This window comes from Protopterus annectens, chromosome 13.part0 (genome assembly GCF_019279795.1).
Source record: "Protopterus annectens isolate FY-2018-M chromosome 13.part0, PAN1.0, whole genome shotgun sequence".
In the NCBI taxonomy this organism is placed as follows: Eukaryota; Metazoa; Chordata; order Ceratodontiformes; family Protopteridae; genus Protopterus; species Protopterus annectens.
In genome coordinates, this window is record NC_056747.1 from 860,895,795 (window position 1) to 860,921,120 (window position 25,326).

General features: G+C 36.5%; 1 protein-coding gene across 1 annotated transcript in view; it reads right to left on the reverse strand.

The window, feature by feature from the left end:
- The window catches only part of SYNRG (synergin gamma), a gene marked incomplete in the record, with an annotated part of 2,786,306 nt that overhangs the window by 569,161 nt on the left and 2,191,819 nt on the right, over window positions 1–25,326 (reverse strand). Inside the window, 1 exon segment of the mRNA XM_044054902.1 lies at window positions 8,058–8,642. Within this exon segment, the coding sequence (XP_043910837.1) occupies window positions 8,058–8,642 (585 nt within the window).

Sequence of the window (25,326 nt, forward strand, 5' to 3'; positions counted from 1 at the left end):
GCTCCTTGCATCACATTACCCCTGTCATCCCAGTGTTTTACGATCTGATTATCTGCTAAACCAAGCGCACAATCTGAATCAAGTGCAGCATTCATAATCTCATTTCTAACTCATCATAAAAGTTTTGGTTGTGCAAACAAGCATACCTCCTTACCACAAAGTCGCTGCATTTCTAGACACAGTATTGGCCCTCTCATAGGTACTCTTTATATACTTGAAAAAAACATTGGAAACAATCTTTCTTCCATACAGTATTTCTGCTCAGCAGGTAACCATGGAGTGAACTCTTTTAAATAATACATACGCCTCAACACAACCTACCACATAAAACTTAGGTAAACACTTTGAAAGCTACCATGTTGGACTGCACCAGCTTCTTTCCCTGAGATTTTAGCCATTTGCCTAGTTTACCTTGAGGGACTGGGCTTGAAAAAAACTGTCTTTTAATTGATGAGATCGCAGGGGACACAGAAGCAGAGTCCACAGACAAGGGGGCTTGAAGGCTAGGCATGGCTGAGGACACCCTGAATTTAACACTTTTTTAGGCAGAGGTTCATTCAGCAGGAGAGAACTGCAGGCTTTCCTAAAACATCCTCCAATGCTGGGCACATCGCAGGAAGATCGCCATGTCTGGGGCTTCATCCTCCCACATATCATACACCCTGTTGATCTCTGGGGCAGCCTATGATTACTCCCAACTGAATACATCCCTAACTCTTGCCAGTATTTGGGAAAAAGGAAACAGTTGTTTTGGTTTCTGAGCCTGTACAACTTCAGAAGAAACCGACTGGTCAGGCTCTGATACTTTCAAAACCTAAGACTCTAGATCCCCTTCAAAATTGGGATTCTGGGATGGAGAATGGGGGTAAGAATGCCTGCATTATTCATAACTTGTGTTTGCAATCCATAATCAACATCCTAAATAATGTCTCTAGCCATAGCCACCTGCTGAGAAAAAAAAAAAAAACACTGTTGGAGACTGTTGCCCTGTAACTTGGACGGACGTCTGTCTCCTTTTTGCATGCACTGCTGTAGTGTGTGTGTGGGGGGGCATATCAACACTGGCAACAGATTTTGTACTTCCCCTGCACCTACAGAGTTTGGTTCTCCTGTACCTGAGCCAGGCAATGGTACAGCTCCAGAGGATGTGTCCGACCCTCATGTCATGCATAGTCATGATACTACCAATATATTAGGGGACCTGGAGGTAAAAGAAAGTGAAAGACACAATAACCTAAGGCTAAGGCATACATCTAGATTTACTTTAATGTTTCTTACGTGCACAATGGGTAGATAGGGTTACCACCTGTCCCTCTTTGAGCAGCTGTGTCTTGTGAAAAAAATTAAAAATGGCAAATGTCCTGAGGTTTTAATACAAAAAATATTTTCTATGTTTTCTTTAATAGCTGCATAAAACATTTATTTTCTATCTGAAATACCTAATATATGAAGCAAAATAAGCAACTCAAATGCTACAAGAAAAAGCTTTTATTTTGGCAAAAAAGTGAAGTTTTGTCCTTTGCTCTGGCCATGGGTATGTTTTGTACTGCAAAATCTCATGTTTCTGCAAAAAAAATGTCCCACTTTGGGCATTTGAAAAGGTGGTAACCCTATGGGTACATGGTGGGCAGGGAACAATATCGGAGTCCATCAAGTCAGGGGACAAAAACCAAGCCAAAGCAATACCAAATAACGGCTGCACAGCCAGCCAGCCAGTTAAAAATGTATACATGTTACTATTCTCCATCTAATTAGCAATATAAGATCTATTTCTGCAGGAGTTACTATTCTGAACACTGTACTGAATAAAATGACTGTTCAGTAACACAGTCCCAAGCACAAAATACATGTATTAAAAAAAAAAAAACTAGCTTCAATCTAATGACTGGATACAGCATAAAGTGGTATTATCATAGCTCTCAACCAATCAGGGACAAAATCCAGAAATAATCAAGAACACTTTTAAAATATTAGTACTATTAACTGGAGACACTGACAGAATAAAAAAAAAATGTGTATTAATATACTCTTTCTGAAGTGAAAAAGTCAGTAATTATTGCCATTATTTATTAAAAGAAAACACCACCTCCTGCTACAGTTTCACTCAACTCTTAGGTTGCTTTTCTCCCTACAATATGATTCCAGTATTATGTAGGTACCAGAAACCCACTTGCACTTTATAAAACTTACATTTCCTTGCCTTGAAATCAAAGGAAAGGAGAGACCACCCACTGTTTGTAAAGCTTATTAACTTCTCATATAATTTGCAGAGGAATTTGTCTACAACTGCATGACACACCACAGACACACAGAAAGTTGTAGTCAGGTACTGCTGACAATCTTATATGGGTAGTCCTGCTGATGTTTTACTGTAAAAATGACAGAGGTGTGAAACTGTCTTTATTGCACTGAGGAAGAGAACTTACACTGGTTCGAGGCTGCTTCCAATGTAACCATGCTTTTCACAGTAAAACAAAGCAATTAGATCAGTCAATGGTTCAAAGTCTTTGTCATGTCTTTTCACATATTTACATAAGCAGCATGACAGCATTGCAATGCTAAGCCTTAAACTGTAAATGTTTGTTTATACTACTACACATTTTAAGATGACTTAAATGTAGTATCAAAGTAGAACTCTGTGACATTTTATCAAAGTAGAACTCTGTGACATTTAAAGAAAAGTCAGAAAATATTTATTCTTGTAAAGTAGCAACACATTTACCAAAATGTGGGGGGAGGGGACTGTCAATTTATCTTGGACTACAAAAAAGATGCTTTGAATAAAGGCCTGTAATTTAGCTACTTTTTGGTTGCAGCTGTATAACTCTTTAGTATACTGTAAAACAAGCTCTGAGCCGCACATAAATTTTTATTTATTTATTTATTTTATATTTGTTTACCATTAAAGTCCAACTGGGCAAGAACCCAGCTTTTAGTGGAGGCCTGGAGAGAAAGGCTCCATTACAGTACATCTAAGAACACTTACAGCAATAGTTATTACCTAACAATAGAGAAATAAGTAATGTTCAGGGAATAAAGAAAATTTGTATGCAGTATTAAGAAAAATTACATCGTACAAAAATACAGCACGTCAACATGAAAAGTCAGTACTATACGATCAGCAGAGTATGTTTACAGTAAAATATAACATTGTTACTATCCTAATAAAAGCATGTATCACTTGTTGTAGTTTGTCTTTTCGGCTTTTCTCGGTTAGGGGTTGCCACAGTGGAACTCCGGTCCGCTAATGATTGGCAGTCAGTTTTTATGGTGCCAATTTGCCAGCCTGATGCCCAACCTTAAGCAAAGGCATGCCCATTCAGGCATGTCTTTCGGAGGCCACTCAACCACGGGGAGGACATGCAGACTCCACACAGAAGGCACTCCAGCCAAGAATCAAACAGGAGAACCACAGTCCATTTGGGAGTACTTCAGACTTGAATATAGTAGTAATACCTGGACTAATGTAAGAGGAAGAAGGAAACAGAATACAGAGAAAAGAAAGCAGTCAGTGAATTAGGAGTGGAAGGGTATAGTGAGGATTAGAAGGTTTAGGGAGTGTAAGTACTGAAAGGTCATCCTGGTATAGTGCAGGAGCAGGAAATGAGGCCATTCAAGTAATAAAAGTAGTAGTCCTGTTACAGAAGGTATATAAGATGACAGTGACTGAAACTAATCCCATTATATGACCATGGTATGGGAATACACTACTACTTCCTTACGTCTGGCATAACTCATGTAAAGCAGACGTGAAATGGGTTATGGGATAGAGAAAGGCTTGAAGAAAAACAGCATCATGTTAATATGCCAAGACACACTGGGAGCCATTTTGCAGAAAACATATTAAAATTCTACAAGCAGCAGCCAGAATGACTTTGACAAGTTAAAATAGCTCAGAAAACAAAGCCAGAGTGAAAAAAAATTTTTTTTTAGTTCTAATGTGGAGTTTTCCATTAAGTGTAATTCACCACTTTTTCTTCAGATGTCATCACTTTTAGGTGAGATTAAAAGGGACAGAGCTAAAATTTTAGTCAAAAATCAGAGACATCCCTGAAAATCAGGGACAGTTGAGAGGTGTGGGTATAAGACAAGAAATAAATCATAAACTGAAGAAAAATACCCATCATAAATGTTTACCACACAAAATGACACCAAAATAAAACTTTAAATAAAAAATATTTTAAAATGCTGTAATCCTGCTCAATCACCTCAAATGATCATAATCCCAAAGAAAAAACAGCAATATCAGCAAGTTTTCCAGTCAAAATATCCAAATGAAGCTATTAATAAACAGGTTAGACCTTACTGTGCTCGTCAAAGTAAAAAAAAAAGCATATACAAAATTTCTTATCAGAAAAAGGCAATCAAAGTAGCAGAATACATTATTCAAGCTGAGTAGCTAGAGAGATCCTTGTCTTACTATGGCACTAAAAAAACTGAAAAGGTCCTGTCTGTGGGTTTATAAGGCACCCCCTGTACTGTCAGGTGATTGGTCCATCAAACCCACAGACAGGCAGTGGGAAGGACTCTGACCATTACGAGTCCGCAAGGAGGAGGACAGCATGCCACTGCTACCCATATGCCAGTAAGGCAGTGTGTTTGTTGAAAATCTACACTTGCCAAGGCTGTATCGTAGTTAGTGTGGGGTGAGAGGGGCAAATGCCCCAGGTGTAAAGTGATGGGGGATGTAATCATCCAATCCCAATCTCTCTTTAATGCAATACTGCCTTTAAAAGCCAGTACTGCATTTGCGGTCAAACCTAAGCACTATATAGTGCTGTGTGGTCTAAACTGTAGCAAGCAGTTTGCTACATTTTAAAAGTAATTTTTTTTTAGCTGTAATGCTCCACGCAGACAGGGTATAAACTGTAGCAACTGCTTGTTACATTTGTAGCAAATAGTTGTTACAGTTTAAAAGAAGACTTTTTTAAATAAAATATGTTGAAAGAAGCCTAGATCTAAGTGTAATAAGCTAATCATTTACAGTGTATTGATCAGCTTATTACACTGAAGTGTTTTTTTTTTTTGGGGGGGGGGTCTCTTCACTTGAACAGCTGAGGGGGTGGGGCACTGGCTCACTGTACCAGTTCAGAGCACTGGTTGAACCGGGTCTATATTAAATTCTCGAAAGCCGACAATGTCGAATCTGACATAGTCGACACAAAAATAGCGAAACTGCAGAACATCGAACAAGTAAACGGAAATCTCTGTAAGAGGAGATTGCTATTTACTTCACTGTAGTGCGGTCTCAGAGTTGGTATATTTAAGTAGCGGCGGGGTGTGGGGGGTGCAGGGGGCTTGCCCCCCTGCCTACACAGTTTAGTTTTTTTTTTTTGTTGTTTTTTTTTTTTTTCTGAACATTCGATGTTTTAACGGTTCGATCGCTAAAGGTCGACCTTTAGTGATTCGAACTGTTAAATATTCAATGTTCTAATATAGACCCGGTTGAACCAGCTAGGCTTCTGTGTCAAGACTTACCTATTCTCCTCACTACTTTATGGCATTCCCATCCTTACTAACCTTCATGCATCACAAAAAGTAATACCTGAACAATCCTATAACAAAAGTGGTTAATATTAGCAGCAAATACCCTTTTCAGATCCCACCACTATATAGCGTTAAAAAGCTTAAACTGGTTAGGACTACCCCATCAACTAACATATACCCGTCTTACTACCTATAAAATTATTCAGCATCTACCTGCTTGTCCAGCACTAAATGCCATTCTACACAACTATCTTCCCACTCTGTCATTATGATCTAATCACCAAAAACGTCTCTCTGTCCACAAACCTATCAAATCTTCTGGGCATGGTCTGTACTCAAACCATGTTGCTAAGGTATGGAACTTCTTATCTATATCCATCAGGTTAAGTAGCCCCCTTCCAGTCCTTTGAAACCATTCTGAAAGACTTTCCAGTTAAACTCTCTCTGTTCTTGTGCAACTCCATGATAAACTATATCCCGAAATATGAACAAGTACCTGTTCATACCTTATACCTCCTCACTCTCCCTTCTTTACTCACTTCCTAACTTCAATCAATTTTTCTTCCCTGACTATCTAAATATGGCATAACCCTGTTTTTCTTTCACTTCATATTACAATTCCTGTTTGTATTATACTAATTTACCTTTAATTTCTCTAAACTGGCTAACATTTCTCTAAATATTAAATCAATATCATATAAGTTCTAGCTATTTTTAACCAATGTTCTCACATTATATCTAATTTGGTATAATTACTTAAACTGTAGATGTTTTTGTATTATTTTTGAAGATTGTATTAATGTTGTTCTTAAAATGTGTTTATAATACCGTGGAGCTTTCCTCTCCAGGCCTCTGCTGAAAACAGACACCTACCCAGCCAGACTTTCTTGGTAAGTCCTTCAGCTGTCCAGGAGAGTTATTTGGATTGCTGGCAATCAAATGAAAAATAAATAAATACATAACTGCTCCAAACTGATGGCTGCACCCACAGGTATTACCAATTCTAAAGTTAAGATGAACCATACTAATGCATATTAGAGCTCATATTCTCACTTAATACAGATCACTATCTGTTCTTATCTTCTCTCTAGTCCCCTCCCCTCCCAAATAAGAAAACAATGTGCATGCTTTTGGTAAACATTAACTTTTAGCCTCAGGAAAACATACACTGCCTAACCTTAATCAGACTACACTATGCACTTTCATAATTAATGCATTAAAAAAATTTAGTTGCTGGGGAGGATATTGCTTCTGTAACAATCCACTTTCCACAGTTTCAAACCTCATTTCTTAATTTACTTATTATTTTCCCTAAACTGTTTGCCAATACCATTTTAAAGGTTAATGACACTATCTTGTAGATCCACAGAAAAGGCAATTCAGAACACAATGCCCAGAACACTCAATTATAATTAACAGCTCACAGGTGCAGGTTGCTTGTCTTCAGACAAAAGTAGAGTCTAGTGGTAAGGCAAATGCAGATACATTTGCTTGTTTATGCTTCTGTTTACAACAGATAAAAAGAGATGGAGGTTGGATATATGTCCCACTTGCATAAACATATATATATATATATATATATATATATATATATATATATATATATATATATATATATATATGGCATTCTGAAATCCACGCAGCACAGCAAAAAAACAGACAGATTACCACAAACACAATGTGGCAGCACAATATATAAAACAGGACAAAGCTCAATGTCTTACTCAGAGTATAAAAGCATCTTAGTTTTTTTTTTCTCCTTAAAATTTTTCTTCCTAGTTCTGCTGTTTTTGGTTCTAGCTGCCAATGCACCTCATCAACTAAGGCCTCAATACTCAGGTTTTCCTGTCCCCCACCAATGACAGGGGATAGACACGGGAGTTCCTGCACTACAAATCACCAGTGCAGGAATTTCAGACAATGGAAACTCTTACCTCTAAGTCAAGACATAAATATTTCTAACATAAAACAGGTAACGTGCACTTATGTATATGCAGAATCTTCATAGGCCATCACACACTGGCTGTTCTCCATTTTACTGCATCAGTTAGCTTTGCTTACCACCTTCTATCATGCACTTCCATACACACGTGCACGAGCACACATATGCACTTACACTCACTCAACCAGTCTAGCAGCATATATCCCCAAACTTCTTCTCTTCCTCCTCTGTATTTCTAACCCACTCTTAAAACGTACTGCCAGCCTGCACTCACCACTATCAAAGTCTGCTATACTATCTAAGTACCAGCAGACTTGCTTTTACTGTTATTTTTTTTTTCAATCTCAGAAGAGCAGTGATGAGCAGTGATGGACTCTTACTGCATTTACTTGGTTACTTTACTTCTCTGGCAACAGCTCTGCAGTATACTCAGATACAGTAATCTAAACTTTTAATGACTGGGTATGATGAGAACTGGAAACATGTACCCAGATACCTATAAGAAATTGACAGAACATACATTTCATAAGCTATATCTGGTAGAAATATAATCATCTCTTTAATAAATCTGACTTCTGAAATTTACATTTATGTAAAAAAACAGAGCAACTAATTGGAAAGTACAAACCTTGCACAGAGAGATCAAATGTTGCCAACTCATTCTTTATCATCTCCTCGCTAGACTTTATTTTGCCTTGTGAACTAGCCACCAGAAAATCAAATTTACTAATCTTGGGTTTTTCTCTTTGGAATTCTCCAAAGTCATCTGTCAACTCCTTTTTCTCCAAATCAGAAGGAACTCCATTTGAGGCAAAACTTGGTAATACTCCATTCTGATTCAGTGTTGACAAAGATATCTCCACATCTGGCAAAGTGCCAGCAAAGTTACCAAATTCAGAATCCATAATTTGCTTTGCAGTTCCCAGTGTGTGATCTTTAAAGTCTGTAAATTCATCAAAATTGTCTGTTGTGCTGGAGTCTTTATTTAAGCAGGTTGTCACTTTAGAAGTCACTGTCATTGTTATATTTTCTGAGCTGCCAAATGAGGTTTCTTTCCTTTGAAGGATGGAAGTGGTTGAAGACGACATAGTTTCTGAACTTAGGAAGAAAGCAGAAGGCTGATCAACAGCTGCTGTTTCACAATGTGCTAAGTTGTTTATTGCAGAACTGTTACTGTTGTTAGTAAGGGACAGGAATTTCAAGTCATCCATATCTGAAAGAGATGATAAAGATTAGATATACTGCATGACAGTCCAAAAAAGAAAATGGCTCAGTTACACAAATGACAATGCTTAGTGACCTGGAACATAACCTAAGACTTTACAGTTACTTAGCTTATATTAATTTCAAATGGAAAATGTTAACACAAACACTTAAATTTCCTCTAACTCCCTATTTATTAGTACTTAAAGTATAGTGGTCATGTTCTGAAGCAACTGTAAGTAACAAACTTTTGGAGTTTGATATAACATCCTTACCATGCACAATATCAAATTATACATTTTTAATATAAAAAGTGTTATTTTTGCATTTTATTTTATTGATAAGAACAGCCCCTTGAATTTTCTTTTCAAATAGCTGTAAAATCCCTGACATGACATCATGAAAAGACTGAATCCACAATGCCATCACTATTTAAATTACTATACAGATTACTGTATTTCCATGCTACACGTATCAGTAGTAGTTTCTTAATTCGCAGCAGGACATGTTGTCACATAGTTCTTGCAGGTAGTACTCCACAAATTGAAATGAACGCATGAGATGATGTAGCAGTGAAACCACAAGGTAAGTAGGAAGTAACTCTACTAAAGAGGTTATGTTATTTTGCTTACCCATAATGGTTTGCAACTCATGTATATCATTGCCTACTGACACTTTTTTGTGGGTGTGGTTATAGAGAAAACTAAGTAACCCATGGGAAAAAAAAATTAAACAACACACTATAATCTTTTTTGTCAAACCTCTTGCAACATTAACATGACAAGCATAATGGGAAATTATACTAACTGTAAAATAAAGGTGCTTACACAATTTTATGATTAGCAGGCAACTTTCTCAGTTCATGATACACATACTGGATCAGTCTAACAGTGCAAGTAGGTAGCACAGTGAAGCATTTTCTGCTGCTCACAAGATGGTGACCACTACTAACAGATGAAATAAACCAAAGCCTTTGTGGAGTTTAGGAAGCATTATCTTTTGCTGATTGTACAGTGGATATTATTTAAAAAAATTTCTTAAAAATATTTCTGTTCCACACAAGAGATTTGTTCTCCCACATATTTTCTAGTATTATTTAAAACAGAGCATTTTATGTACAGTAAATGTAAGCATAAAGTATTAAAAACATTTATTTACTATTTCCTTTATGATTGTGTGATTCTGTTGCTTCAGCATATGAAATACCAGCACATTGTGCTTTCTTAAAATTGAGCACTGCTGAGTCCATACTACTACGATGCACTGATAGAAAGTCCTTTTTCGACAACGTTGCATTTTTGTGTTTGGTAGTATTGATTAACCTACGTAGAATTCTGATCAACATGGACATTTTTCAGACTCTACCAGTATTTATTTATATATATATATATATATATATATATATATATATATATATATATATATGTGTGTGTGTGTGTGTATATATATATATATACGAGTAAACAGAAAACGAACCATAACATTTTCTTTGTTTTCATACAGCATACATTTTAATAATTTTCATTCATGCCAATAGAATTCCTGCCTTATCTTAAATTTCACTCCTCCTCCAATCACTATTCTGCAAGTACTTTTCCCACAAATTTCATTTATTTCTATGTAATTTGTGCATTCCCTATTCTAAAGATCTCACTTCCATTTCTTTTATCTCCTTGGCATTATTCAGCACTTCAGTTATAGTTGGTTTAGATTTTGAGTTGTATTTTCTAGTAACTAATTTTTTGGCAAACAATAGCATTAACCTTAATAACTATATTGGGACAATTCTGACCTTATATCCCAGCACAAAAGCACCATTTCCTTAGTTACAATCATTTCTCCCTCTCCCTCAATTACTTCACAGCATTTTGCAGAGAATTTTTAAAATGTGTCAACTTGTTACATTCCCAAAAAACATGCCCACATTTACGCCACTCTCGTTCTCATCTACGTGGCAAAATGTTTTTTGAAGTCCGTTTGGGGAATAAAACATCCATGCAAACAATTCCAAGCAAAAATCCTTATCCTTCTGAACTTTGTTGCTTACTTGGGAGTATACAGATGTCCTTTCATTGTTCCTTTATATATTGTCTTTCCATATTCTTTTCTGAATCTTTTCTAGCTGACCAATTCTTACAGTTACAGTCATCATGCAATATTTTATATTCCCTACTAATTATTCCTTAACAGCACCTTCTGTTTAGACTCAAGTAAAACACTATCAGAGCTGGTCTTTCCTTTAACAATCCTCTGACCCATTCTCTTTGCTTGTATTCTGTTATCAGTCCCAGATAGGGAAGGAAGTCTGTAAACAGCAGTCCAAACCTCTGCTTAGTCTCATCCCCCTCTATCATCCCTCACTCTAGTTATATACTGCCTAAAGCTTGATTAATTTGATCATTTTCGTCTGTAAATTCCAGTCTCCTCTTACCTACTTTTTCTATCCCTACTTGCATTCAAACCTTCTGATAAAATTTCCTTCTGCCATTCCCATTTTGTCTTAGTTCTTAGAATACTTTCTGCTACTTTATGAGTATAACATTTTATATGGCTATTACCATCCTTCAGGACTTGTATCCAAAATCATTCTCTCTCCTTACTTCTCAACCCCTCCCCACCCAAATCATCATCCTTTTATATTTTGACTAAAAACTTTGTGCTTGTGTTATGTATACAAGCCTTAACTGTGTAGCTCTAAATAATCCCTCAAATCAGGTACTCCTAAACCACTTTTTGCTATGGGGAGAATCAACTTATCTCACTTAATATTGGCCCTCTTCCCCTCCCAAGTAAATTCTCTATTAATTATGGTCCACAATTTCTCTTCTGGTTGATAAAAAGACTCCTGACATGCAAATAAAACTACAGGGTCTAGAAACACTTTCACATATTGTATCTTATTACCCACATCCATAATCTAGAGCCTTCAGCTTCTCAATTTCTGTATTACATTTTGTTTAGTCTCTTCCCAAATACCCTTGGCTGCTATAATAGACCTACTTTTAATCTATACTGCTAAATACTTCATCTTATGTCCCCATAAATATGGACATTGCTGAATCAGTTCATGTGTGAATATGTAGTTTAGTGCTATAGCCTGTGTTTCATCATTTATTTTACATCCTGAAAAGATGTAACGACCACCAAGATATCCTTGTCTGGATTCATCAAATACAAAAATAATATCTGCAAATAAAACCAACTTTTCTTAATTACCACATCAGTTATATCCCTGAATATCTCGGTCCTTTATTTTATTTGCCAACTGCTCTAAATATAAAGCACATAAAGTGGAAAGAGGACACCCCTACCTTGTTCCTCTGTCCAAATGGAGCTTGTTAGAGAGGAATGTGCTGCATTAAGAACCACTAATAATAGCAGCATTTTATTATAGGCTGCTTACCTCTGGATCATCATTGTTCTATTAATGTTGTCAAATGTTTGCCTCCCCTCCACAAAACCACACTGATCTGCATCCATCAATTTTGGCAACACATATGTCATGTTATCAGCTAGTATAAACAAACACTTTATAATCATGGTTTAAAATTGAAACAGTACTACATAAAGCTGGGTCTGAATATTATGTGCCCTCTTTGGATAACACAGCCATCACAGCTTTCTTCCAAGATGCTGGCAGTTCCCTTTTTAAAATGCTGTTAAATTCAAGGTCTTTATCATTTTCTTCCCTCTGAATTTACAAATTTATATACAAATACCATCAATTTCTAGAGACTTCCCTGAGGACTGATTATACATATCACCATTTTTACCTCATCTTTTCCTATCTTAGTTATTAACTGTTGAGCTTGATATTCCTCTAGCCTTGACATAATTAAGTCTTCTATAAATATTTCTACTTCTGCCTTTTCCTGGTTTTCACTTTCATCTGTTTCATTCAGATTTTCATAGACATATTTAGGAAATATTAATAAACAGAATCTCTGGGTGTTTTTCTTGTTACATGCTCCTTAAGTTTGGCAACAACACTTTCTACTTTCTGTTGTCCAAGTTATTGTATTAAAAGTTTTTTTTCTGCCCTGGAGTTATCAAAAAATAAATAAATAGCTGCTTGAAAGCAACCTTTCTAAACTCATGCATATTATCCAAATACCCCATTAATTTCCCTACATTTTGCAGTTGCTCCTCTTTATGTTCTGTGAGAGTTCATAATTCTACAACACTTTAACCTTTGTCAACTTCTCTGAACAATTTGTATTACTTTTTCCCTACCTCTTTCTCTCATTTTCTTATCATGTTTTTAAACTCCATTGTTATTTTATTAACCTTACTAGCTATCCCCTTCTGAAGAAATTTCTATCTTCTCTAAAAACTCTCATATCATTTCTACTACCCATTTCTTAAAATTCTCTCTCTTTAACAGGGAAGTAAGAAAGCACCGGTGACTCATTTTTACATCATTACTCTTCATCTTAGTTTTTATTGGTGCATGATCGGAAACAGTTACTGGATATACAGCTAAACGTTTTAATTAAATACACATGCTCTTGTAACATAATTCATATCCGGTCTAGCCCTGTTCTTGTACCTAGGGGAATAATAAATAAATCCTGTCTGAATTCCTACTATTGAATTCACATCTTCTATAACAAACATTCTTATCTATTTCTTCATATATCTACTCTCTTTTGCTGTAGTTTTCCTTCTTGGTACTCTATATGTATCCTCACTACTGCAAACCAGGTTCCAGTGCCCACATATTAACAACATACTATGCTAAAAGATAATTATTTCTCTCAAAATTATCTTAACCACACATACATCTTAATCACCATAATTGCAAGTTTAGGTAGAATAAATGCATACTGGTAAAAATCCTCCTGCTCTGCCAATAATCCTTTATTGCCACAAATCTAATATAATTTCCCCCCCTGTTCTATCCCTACCGGAGCCCACTAGCAATCAGTACTACTTCTGTTTTCCTTTGTCCCCAATATTCTGTAGAATATCCACTCTGAAATTCATTGTCAAATTCACATTGGTTGGGAGGGTGGCCTAATGGTTAAGGTGTTTGCCTTACAAACACAAGGTGCAGGGTTTGAGTCTCACAATGGATAATTAGCTAGGCTTAAAATGGCTCACAAGGGCAGTTAGCCTAGTACCTATCTATGAACCTATGAACATATACATTTCTATCCAAATCTGTCTCCTGCAGCATTATTTGCAGCCTGCACCTCTTAATATAACTCAGTACTCTCATACTTGTAAGGCAATTTACATTCCATGATAATATGGACAGAGTAGCTATCATGACAGAAATATATTACTCTCACCAATTATACTTGAATGCATATTTCCAACTTTTAAACATACACACAGATATTAACGCCTCGTAGGTCAATGTCTTATGTAGCTGCTTTAACACATCTCCATTTGAACATTTGCCAAATTTTCTAGACTTTTTGCTTCAAGGAAACACTAAATATATTTTCGGAACCCCCATTCACTTTTAATGTACAAAAAGCACACAAAACTATGTACATTTTCAAAAAAAAAGTTAACCCCACAGACAGGAGCAACTGTCCTAAATTGACAGCTGCACCCACAAGAACTACCTAATATAAAATTAAGATTACCTATGCTAAAGACTGTAACAACCATGTGTTCCCACTTGCACTAATTGCTATCCGTTCTTTTCATATCTCTCTCCCTCTCATAGAAGTGAAAAACAACTTGCATGCTTACAGCAAATATATACTTTTAACCCTAAGAAAAAACTGCACTATCTTCCTTTAAATAAATAAACTGTGTACTGTTACATAAAATGCATTAAAGTACTAAGGATGTTACAAAGACTGCTATTTATATCAATTATACACTTCCCACAGTTTAAAACTTCATTAATTTTTCAATGACCTCCTTGTCAATGTGCCTTTAAATGTTAATTAAATTGTATCTTATAAACTCCACTCAGAAGACAAAGCCCATACCTACCATGATGAATTGTTTGCACCTGCAGAGTTCTCATTACCAAGTTAAAGCAGTAACTGACTTCGCTGATGGATGAAAGAGTTTCTGTAAATTTCACTCAGAAAACACTACTCAGTCCCTCATAATTAATTACCTGAACCGACAGACTTCCTGTCTCCCACTGAAAGCCTTTGCTAATGAAAAAAATACCGAATAACTTCACAAGTATAAAAGTACAACTATTTCCAATTCTTTACATAATGTTCTAATTTTTTTTTAATTTGTTTGCTTAAAACAAACAAAAAAAAAGATTGCTTATAACTTAAACCAAGGACAATGTTTTAGACATTAATAAATATAAAACAGGGAAATATCTTAGGTCTACATATACTGTGATCAATACAATTTTTACACCCCAACTTCCTACCACAGCAGACCAATGGCATAGTATACTAACTTGTTGCTGGATAGCCTTTCTTACCTTGTTACACTGTAAAGCCTGGATACTCTATACTTAATAAACTACTCATGATTTACTACTTTTGACATACACAGCAGCCATTGATAAAACACCCCACCTCACATTTAAAATACCCTGGACTGCACAGAATACAGGACTGCTTTACAACATGCAATTTGTACAATTACATTTTTATATAAATATCAGTAAGAACAAAACGTTATACTTTCAGCTACTTCTTCAGTCCATTAATGTTTACTGTTCTTATTTATGACAAAGAAGGGCATATGCTAGTTTAGACAAAACTCCAGTCTTTCTTCAGCCACTTACTGTAAAACCACATTTCACAAATCTATTCTTTTCATTAATAGGGCTGAGGCATTACAATATGCCATGTTTTCACTAATTCCACAATTGTGCTGGTTTTCTTCTTGTTCTTCTCCATCTCCTGTCAGCATTATCTGGTTCAAGTCTAACCCACTCCTGGTTCTTCTAGTCATCTCCTATGCTTTTCTGTCACTCAAACATTTTCCTTTGGAATAATGGAAACAGTTTTACTGGCAAAGTCTCTGTATGGGCTTTTTTAGAGTCAAAAGAATGAGAAGCAGAGTCCCCTTTTGCTTGCTGGCTTACTCTTTGTTGGCGTAACCCTTTTATTTCTTTCTCAACCAGTTCTGCATCGAAAAATGTCTTTGATCTTTCAGGAAAAATATTCTCAATACAGCTAAATAGAGCAGCTTGAATCTCACTCCTCTCTTTAGCATTCTCTGACTGCTGGGATAAACTTGCTTCTCTTCTATTGGGGTACAGTGAATAATCCTTTTCCACAAACATACCACTGTCCCCAATTTTTAATACTTTTTCATTCTACCACAGTTCTGTCAGGAGCAATTCTTTCTGCTGGTATGATTGCATTTTTACTAATATAGATCTTGGCTGTTACATCATGGCAAGATGTGGAGCATACAATGTGCTCTTTCAGTTCACACATCCTGCTGTGCAACACCAATCCAGCTGCTTATTCACACTTCAAAAGAAAACAATGCAGTCTGTTCCATCCAGTTTCACTGGTACAGCAGAAAATCTCAGACTTTCTCTGCTGCTCTGCCTGCTGCCTATTCTATTTTTGAAACAGCTCTTCTTGAGAAGCCTTATGCTCATCATTTTTTTTATTTCAGCATTTGATTTTTGCAGTTTTATCAGTTAAAATTTCTTCTGTTTTCCAACATTTTGTTTGAATTTATACATTCCTTCAGTGTTTGACTTATTTTAAACACCTCTGAGTTCATTCAATTATTTTTCCCTCTAAATTACTGAAATTCTTCTCCCATACCAAAGCTGAAACTTGAACTACATTTTGCTGAACAGTTGGCAGATACTTCTCATACAGTGCTTTTTATTCTCCTTTTCTGGTTGATTTCCTCTTACTTTCTTCAATCATTGCTAGCATCCAGGGAGTATAATTATTAGCCAGTAAATGAATTTTCCCAAAATGAACACCTTTAACAGGCTTGTTTTCACAGTTGCAGTTTTAATACTGGGGAATGGTCTAATCAACCTGCTGATTAGAGTACAGCCATCTTGGAAGTCCCAAAGAGATGTTTTTTGAGCCTGAAGAGCTTTTTGATTTCAGTGGGTGTGAAATAAAAGAAAAGTGCTATGGGTACCTTGTTGGGTTTATTTTACTAAGCAAAACACTTTCAGATCTGATGGGTACTGTGATGCAACAACAAGGAAGACAAATTCAGAATGAAACATAATGGCATTTCATTCAACCCCAGCATGGTGTGCAGTGAACAAGCTGAACAGGATAGAAAAGTCACTGAGAGGGAGGGAGAAAATGCTATGTCATGCTTTTTTTAATAAGTGAAAGTATGGGGGCCATCCTCTATGGATGGAAATACAGTGAGCAAATGAAATGTTGCATTTACTGCATATTTACCCTTTAACGTAAACCATGAAAGGGTAACATTCTAAAAATGAAAACAAAATAAATGATATAACAACCTCTTTGGATAGCAAAATGAATAATCATGAGGCAACAGTATTCTCAAGAGAGGTTACTCTTCAGATCAAGGCAGTCTCTCAAGAAGCTGGAAGCTTTGGGAGACAGGTGAAACCTGCCTAAAAGCTGTGCTAAGGATTTCCAGCAGGTTTATATTTGGAATAAACACCTGGTAAATGTGGAAAAAGCAGCACATGTGTACTTCACATTTAAATGGTTTTCTTAAGGCACCTGTGCATAATCAACTCATTACTAAGAAACAGAATAGTTTCTTCATCAGAACTTGAAGTAGAATGCCTAAATAAGTAAACAAAAAAAAATACCATGCACACAACAGTCTCAACAAAAATCTAATTTTCCCCAAAGTATGCACCCCAGACTTAAAAAAGCAGCAGAAAGGGATTCTGAATTTGAGTAGCAAGAACAAAAGGAACATTTCTGCAGATCAAAATATACTTGTTTTAACTGGCACTCTGGCACATTGCGATGGAACCCTTACTACAAGCCAAGTGACCTGGCTTTGACTAGCATCCCTGCCATAAGAGAAGCCAGAAAGGAAAGGATAGGAGTAAAAGCTAATAGCCCGCTCACCTTTCCCAGGGGTGGTTGACTGTTATGCACTCTCTGGGAGAGAGCAGAGAGATCACTGCTCATGCGCCAATTGAAGAAGCAGGACCACTTTCAGGAAATACACCTTGTGGAAGTGCGAGGACATCTTCCATGCATGACCCATTCCATTCTCTTCCCTAATGGGAAGCAATGGTTGTGAGCTAGGATGGGGCAGAACAGAAAAAATATTGACCAACCCTTCTGTGCAGAGTCTGCATGTCCTCCCTGTGGTCGAATGAGTTTTAAAGACATGCAGTAGGTGTATGTGTGAGTGCCTTTTGTGAAGACTGGGTGCTGGGCTGGCAACAAGACACCGTAAAAACTCCACTGTCAATCAATTTGCGGACCAGTGATCCTATGTGGCAACCCCTAATTGGTGAAGCCGAAAGACCACTGTGTGTGAGTGTGTGTGTGTGTGTGTGTGTGTGTGTGTGTGTGTGTGTGTAAGCACGCGCATATGCATCCATGTTTTTCCTTGCACAGTTATTTCTAGAAGAAAGAAGAAGAAATTATTACAGATAGTAAAAGTGGTTTACTATCATAATTTCGAATGAAACTCTGTCGACTGCACTATGTTCGAACACGGCAATGTCAAACTACAAAAGCAAGCCTAGGTACAGGTTTTAACATGGGTCGAGATAGGGGTTTCACTGCTACTGGCGAACTACAAACCTCGCCCCTATCTCGACCCATGTTAAAACCCGTTCCTAGGCTTGCTTTTGAAGTTCGACATTTCCGTGCTCAACTTTCCATGTTGGAACACAGTGCGGTCGACAGAGTTTCATTTGAAATTATGATAGTAAACTAGTAAAAGTATCTAATGCCAGTCATCTGATGGCAAACTTTTCAAAAGTAAGGATCCTTTTGAAATATGAAGTATTTTTTTTCGTGCATAGGCAGCTGTAGTCTCTAAATTGATAAAGTATATTAAAACAGATGATCAAGCCAAACTAGAAGTTAAGAACGAGAATGAATCTGAGCAGAAGGATAAGCTTTCATGCAGTAAACACATAAAACTTTCAGTACTTTAAGATGGCGATGTGAGCATATACACAGCGCTACTTATATTGTTTAGTTCTAATACTAACTAAATTCGCTGTGGATTTTTTTTTAATTTTATTAAAAAAAGTTTGTCAAAGAAGTTGGGACTACCAAGATGAACAGCCCACTGAATTAACAGTCTTTTTTAGTAATGGAAGCTGCTCCAAACATTACAATTAAAAGCACTACATATTCTATTAAGCATTTACCAATGTATGCCTGGTACCTCAATAAATGTCTGGTATGATAGGATCAGTTCAAAGATAATTTTATATACTACCCTACAAGATTATAACCTGCATTATAGTATACTATATCTCAGTCTTTTTTTCTGTTACTGTACTAATTTGCATTAATTAGCTACCATCTTCACACCATCTGGGTACAGGGTGTTTACTTCTAAAACAAAACTTGCTTAGAGAATTATGCTTCTCTTGCAATGCCTGCCATATTTTACATGACTGTTACATAACTGAGATAGACAAAAAAGAAAAGCCAGCACCTTGGAAGCATGAATATTTATTGAAAAAACCAGACCGGTTTCAGCATGTTGCTTTCATCAGTGGTATATCTATTCATGCTCCCAAGGTGCTGGCTCTTCTTTTTTGTTTATCATAGGTAGCTTGGTCTGTGCACCTACCATACTTGCTAGTCTGTTCTTTTGACTACATAACTGAGCCAAGATGGCCTGGATGATGTTGTTGGGTCGCCACAGTAGAACTCCAGTCCGCTAATGATTGACAGTAGATTTTGACGAACGCCGAGGTGCCAGCTCGATGTTCAACCTTCAACTAAGGCACACCCATTTACGCATGTCTTTCGAACGCCCACCCAACCGCGGGGAGGACATGCAGACTCCACACAGAAGACAATCCCTGCACTCCAGCCGAGAATCAAACGGGAGAACCTCTTGCTGCGAGGCAACAACGCTACCATTGCACCACCGCGGCGAGTCCTTAGATTAGCACAGCTACACAGTTAAATGTAAAATCATATAAATTTCAAAAAGGTATTTTTGCTTCAGATGATAACTAGCAAACTGCCCAGACCCATCTCATGCTGTCTGCTTTGTGCTGGATTGAAAGAAAATACAACTGAACAAGTAATGTACATTTATAAATGATTACCCATAACAGCAGCTATTCAAGGAGAAGTCACTGTAACAGTAATATCAATACATTTCAGTTTACCTACTTTTTGCTTCTAGGCTCCCAGTCAGATATTCCAAGTTGTCTGCATCTCCCTGCAGAGAACAATGGCAGTCTCATGCCCATGATTTTATGTGACTCACATATACAACCAGCATTATCATGCACTAAATTTCTTCAAGCCTAAAAGCACTATAGAAGACTGTATAATGCATATTTGTCTAGAACAAAACAATGAAATTTAATTAACACACAAAAACATGCACCTGACTATAGATGCATCTGATGTGCATAATGTCAATCCAATATTACCTACAAGAAGAAGTTCAGCAGGCTGTAACTATTAAAAAGAAAAGCTGAATCTGCCACTGGAGATCACCCACCTTCTCCAAATTCAGGAATAAAAATCATAAATGTTTAAAAAATAAAGCAAACACACTGCCAGGACTTTACGAGTTGAAAAAAATTCTAACATAAACAGGACGCATTCATACCAGTGTGACTGAAAAAAAAAAAAAGTGTCAGAAACTAACATTACAACCAATGTACTATTTAAGTGTGAACCCATTCATATTACATGCATGTGCAGTCCCATTATAAAGGCATTCCCAGCCATGGAAGATGGTGCAGACCGACCACATAATGAAGTGAACATTAATACAATGCTATTATATAAAAAGTTAAGCAATTTTATTCTTTTTAAACAACAGCGGTGTACTACAGCAATAAACCATTTGTATGTGGATAATGCAGTACTTGCCCATATCTAGTCAAGAGTTACTGTTTAAATTGTGAACCAAATAATGACACCAAACAAATGGTACCCAAAATACTGAAAAACCCTTTTTCAGCACTTATAATGGCAGTAGCAACTATATTCACAGCCTCTAGCAGGGTGGGGAAGCATCTCTGTTAGACACAAGTCTTCTTGAAAATCTACCGTTATGGGTAGCCTAAGTATGCTACACACACATACACACACACACACACACACACACACACACACACACACACACACACACACACATACACACACACACACACACACACACATATATATATATATATATATATATATATATATATATATATATATATATATATATATATATATATGGGTCTACTTCATTTGATCGAAAGACCATTTGACCTAAACCCATTTGATCAAAATTTCAAATGATCGAAAACCAGCATTCAAGGCAAATAACAGGGATTTGTCCCCCTCCCCAATGTCGTGCGACCCTGGAGTTGGTATATATAGTTGGAGGGGGCACACCCCACTACATTCAGGGGTGTGGGGGCAAAGCCCTCTACCTATTTTCGTTTAAAATCTGTACTTTTTGTTTTATTTTCTTCTTTTAAAGGAAACTAGGTGGGGGGCTTTGCCCCCCATACCCCCCACACCCCCCATAACTATATATACCAACTCCAGGGTCGCACAACATTGGGGAGGGGGACAACTCCCAGTTTCATGCCTTGAATACTGGTTTTCGATAAAATGAAATTTCGATCAAATGGTCTTTCGATCAAATGAAGTAGACCCATATATATATATATATATATATATATATATATATATATATATATATATATATATATATATATACACACACATACACGCACACAAACATACACACACACATATATATATATATATATATATATATACACACACACACAAATATACAAATATCTATATATATTTTATATATATATATATATATATATATATATATATATATGTGTATATTTTATATATATGTGTGTGTGTGTGTGTGTGTACACACACACACATACTTCTTGTGATTGCTGATGAACCTTGATCAACAGTAGATATGTCAAACCAGTTCTTCGACAATTATCTTAAAAAAACTGTACTTACATGATTGCAAATGTAAATGATGTGCTACATTTGCAATCATCTAAACGAACTACAAACATTACTTTAAGATGGGAGATCCACCCCCACAGTCCCAGATATTAAATATGCTAACTTCATGGTTGCACAACCACAGAGAAACAGGTAAATCCTATAAATATATTACAGTCGAACTGTTGCAGTTTGTCTGTAATACCATTTGACCTCTGTAACCACTGGCAAAAATTACCAATAGCAGTAGCACATGACAAAAAAAAAAAAAAAAACATGGTACCCATTTATATACACTCACATATATACATATACACCATCTACTTAAGGGTGAGTCTTTGCTACAATAAGTCTGGATGGAATGGCAAGCAGTCCTTTGTTAATCGTGGACTGAAAATTGCAGAATCCGCTACAACACCTGTGTGGCAAATCCTGTCCTGCTTCTTGAACATGCTTCCACCTTGTAGTGTTTTATGAAAGTGTTGCCAGCAGTCCATGTTGTAGCTTTCAAGGCATATTGTGCAGACATTTCTAAAGTAGTACGCTGCTTTAATTGTAATTTGCTCTGACAGTGCCTCGCTGGGGCTTACTGTACTTCCCTTATACAGTGGAACCAGGCACTTTGACAAAGTGTGTTTACTTTTAGGCAGGCCCTCTCTTCCTTTATTGAAAGAAAAAAAAAAGTTAATCCGTTTTCATTAAACTATCAGTTTTCCCAGCTGTAGTATTTTCACTCTCTGTGAACAGGAAGTGTTTATAGGAGATGTTTCCCCTTATTTCGGTAGTTGGGATAAATGACTGAGAGATAAGACTGTTTTTGAGACTCTGCTGAGACAACTCTAGGCACAAGTGATAGATTAGTCTTATGAGACACCATTTCATTATGAAAAACTGTACAAGGTAGGTTGCCTTAGGTTTCTAGCTTTGAAATCCTGCCTGAAGCTATAAGAAGAGAGAGCATTTTCCAAGAAAGGTGTCCAATGCCAATTTGTTAGCATTCTCAAAGGAATGTACAGTTTACTTTTCCAGCATGAAGTTTGAGTATCAAGAATGATAGTCACATCTTTTTGGATGGCTTAAACAACTCCCTTAAGAAGGCAGCAAGCTTATGTGAAAAAAAAAAGTTGCACATGGGCAGAAACTGTAGACATATATCCTCTGATGTGTGAATACTTGATTATATTCTTTTTAATCAAACAGATGGTTGATATAATTCAAGGTCCTTGGAACTAGACATTTCAATGGACCCAGTTGTTCGAGAACATTCCAAAAACAAATATTTTCCACTTCTTACTTATGTTTTCTTTGTAGTAAGACTTATTTTCCATTTCTTAATACTTAAAAGTAATCAATTTTACTGAAATTAAAATTCCATCACACAAGATAAGCAATTCAACAACTTGAGACAGAGATGCATATCTTTGCCATGCTGCTAAGTTAGCAAGAACATGTACAGAGATGAGAATCACATGTAAAGAATGCATAGTTTCAAACATAATGGCATTGTTGCCTTGGCAAAGAAGCAGCCATGACAATGAGATTAGCTCTGTCGTACTTCACTTTGAGGAATACTTTCTGAATCAGAGAAAGAGAGTTGCGGAATATCATAAATTATGGTCTGATTCCATGAGAATAAGGTGGCATATATCCAACAGTCTTTTAAGTAATAAATATGTAAAATGTTTGGAAATGACTGTTGAGAAGTATGGTGAAAAGGTCCACTTCTGGTATGCCTTGCATTTTTATGTCATGAAAAATGCGTGGCTCTAGTTTCTAGTTAAGAAAATGCATGGGAGTTTGCACAAATGATTAAGGCTATGAGTTGTTAATGAGCTGCTTCCTGTATCCGGAGTTTTATTTTTTCAACAATCATTTAACACCTAACAAGTCACTTAACAAGACAGTGCTCCCAGGCAACGTTCTACCACAGTTAGCAAACACAAATAAATGAGAGAGAGAGACATTAAAAAAAAAACAAACAAAAAAACCGAGTTACCAAATTACTAGCTGATTCTGCTTTGAAGATGTAATGAAGAGAACTAAAATTGTGCTTAAAGACCCACAGTCTCTTTGTGGACTTTTAAGGTGGCTGCACATTGAGTAACAGCTTAACTCCAGCACTCCCAGTTTTGGAACAGAAACTCAACGGAGAAGACCAGTAGACTTTTTTGTTTATAGGTATATTTCAGTAACTGGCTATTGAGTGCACTGCCTGGATGCCAGGAAAAAAAAAGAAATATGGAGCACTTGGAAAAAAATCAGCTACAATAAGTGAGGAAAAAACACTGACTGGGGAAAGTTCTGCAGCTGTCCAGCAAAAAGCAATGCAACCTTCAGACATGGCTTCCAGGAACCTACAGGAAGATATAAGACAACTGCACACAGACCTGGTTAAAATAAACAAAATACTGATGGAATATATCAACACAAAAATAAAATGCTGGAAAAATGGAAGAAGCTTTAAACAGATATTTAGATTAGGTAATAAAGCTGCAAACCTTCAATGTTGAAATGAAGAAAAAGATGGCTGATTATGAGACTGCTCAGGAAGAGAAGTTTAAAAAAAATAATAGAATTAGAGGACAGAGCACACAGGGAAAACGGAAGATTTTCAGCTATACCAGAGAAGCTGTTAGGAACAGATTGCATTAATTTCATGAAAGCACAAATAAGCAACTGGACTGGTATTCTACAGCAGGTGCTGTTAGCTGAAAGGATACACTGTGTGTATGCTCCAAATCTGGCTATAAGAAAGCAACCTAGACCTTTAATAGTAAAGATGTAATCCTACCAGCAGAAGGAAATGATTTTGTCAAAAAGGTGGCAGAAGGACAAAATATTAAAAGTGGTAGACAGCAAAGAGTTTGTGGAGAATGATTACTCATTTTACACCAGGCAGAAGAGGAGTAAATTCATTCCACTATTCAAGCAATGTTTAGACACTGGTGTGAGATTCAAACTGCTGTACCCAGCTGTCTTCAAGGTATTCTTCCCTGGAGGGACAAAATAATTTTTGATGTAGTGCATGCTAAGGAGGAACTACAAAAGTTTGTCCAACAAAAAGTGAGCTGTGAAACAGAAGGAGATTCTGCTTCGTGTTCTTCTGGTAATAAAGACCACAGAGAGACTACACCTGTGAAATCTTTTCCACTGTTTCAATAGAAAAATGTTGGACAGAAGGAAAGGACCAAGACAGTTGACTAGATGAATCGAGAGTACATTGGAAATGAAGCAAAGACAGGATTTGGGAGATGGAGATAAACATAATAAAACCAGTAACAATGTGGGTTACAATGCAATAATTACCTTTGTGAAATAGGACAGAACAAGAAAATCTGGAAATATTACACTTTTTCAGAATGCTCTGGACTTGTGGGGGGACTCTAAAGTATATGTCCTACTTCATGTCATTAATGTTCAGAAAAATGGGGAGGGGAAGAGAGGGGAGTAAAGTAAAGAAAACTTCTTTTTCTTAATAGTACTATTTTGTGGTCTATGGTTTTCTTTGCATGTTATAATGAAAAGTTTTCTTAGTTATTTTTAAGTGTAATGGGGATTGTAAATAGGTGCTGCTGTTCTTTTTTCCTTTCTTTCTCCCTTCTCTCTTCCTGTTCAGTTTTAAGAAATGTA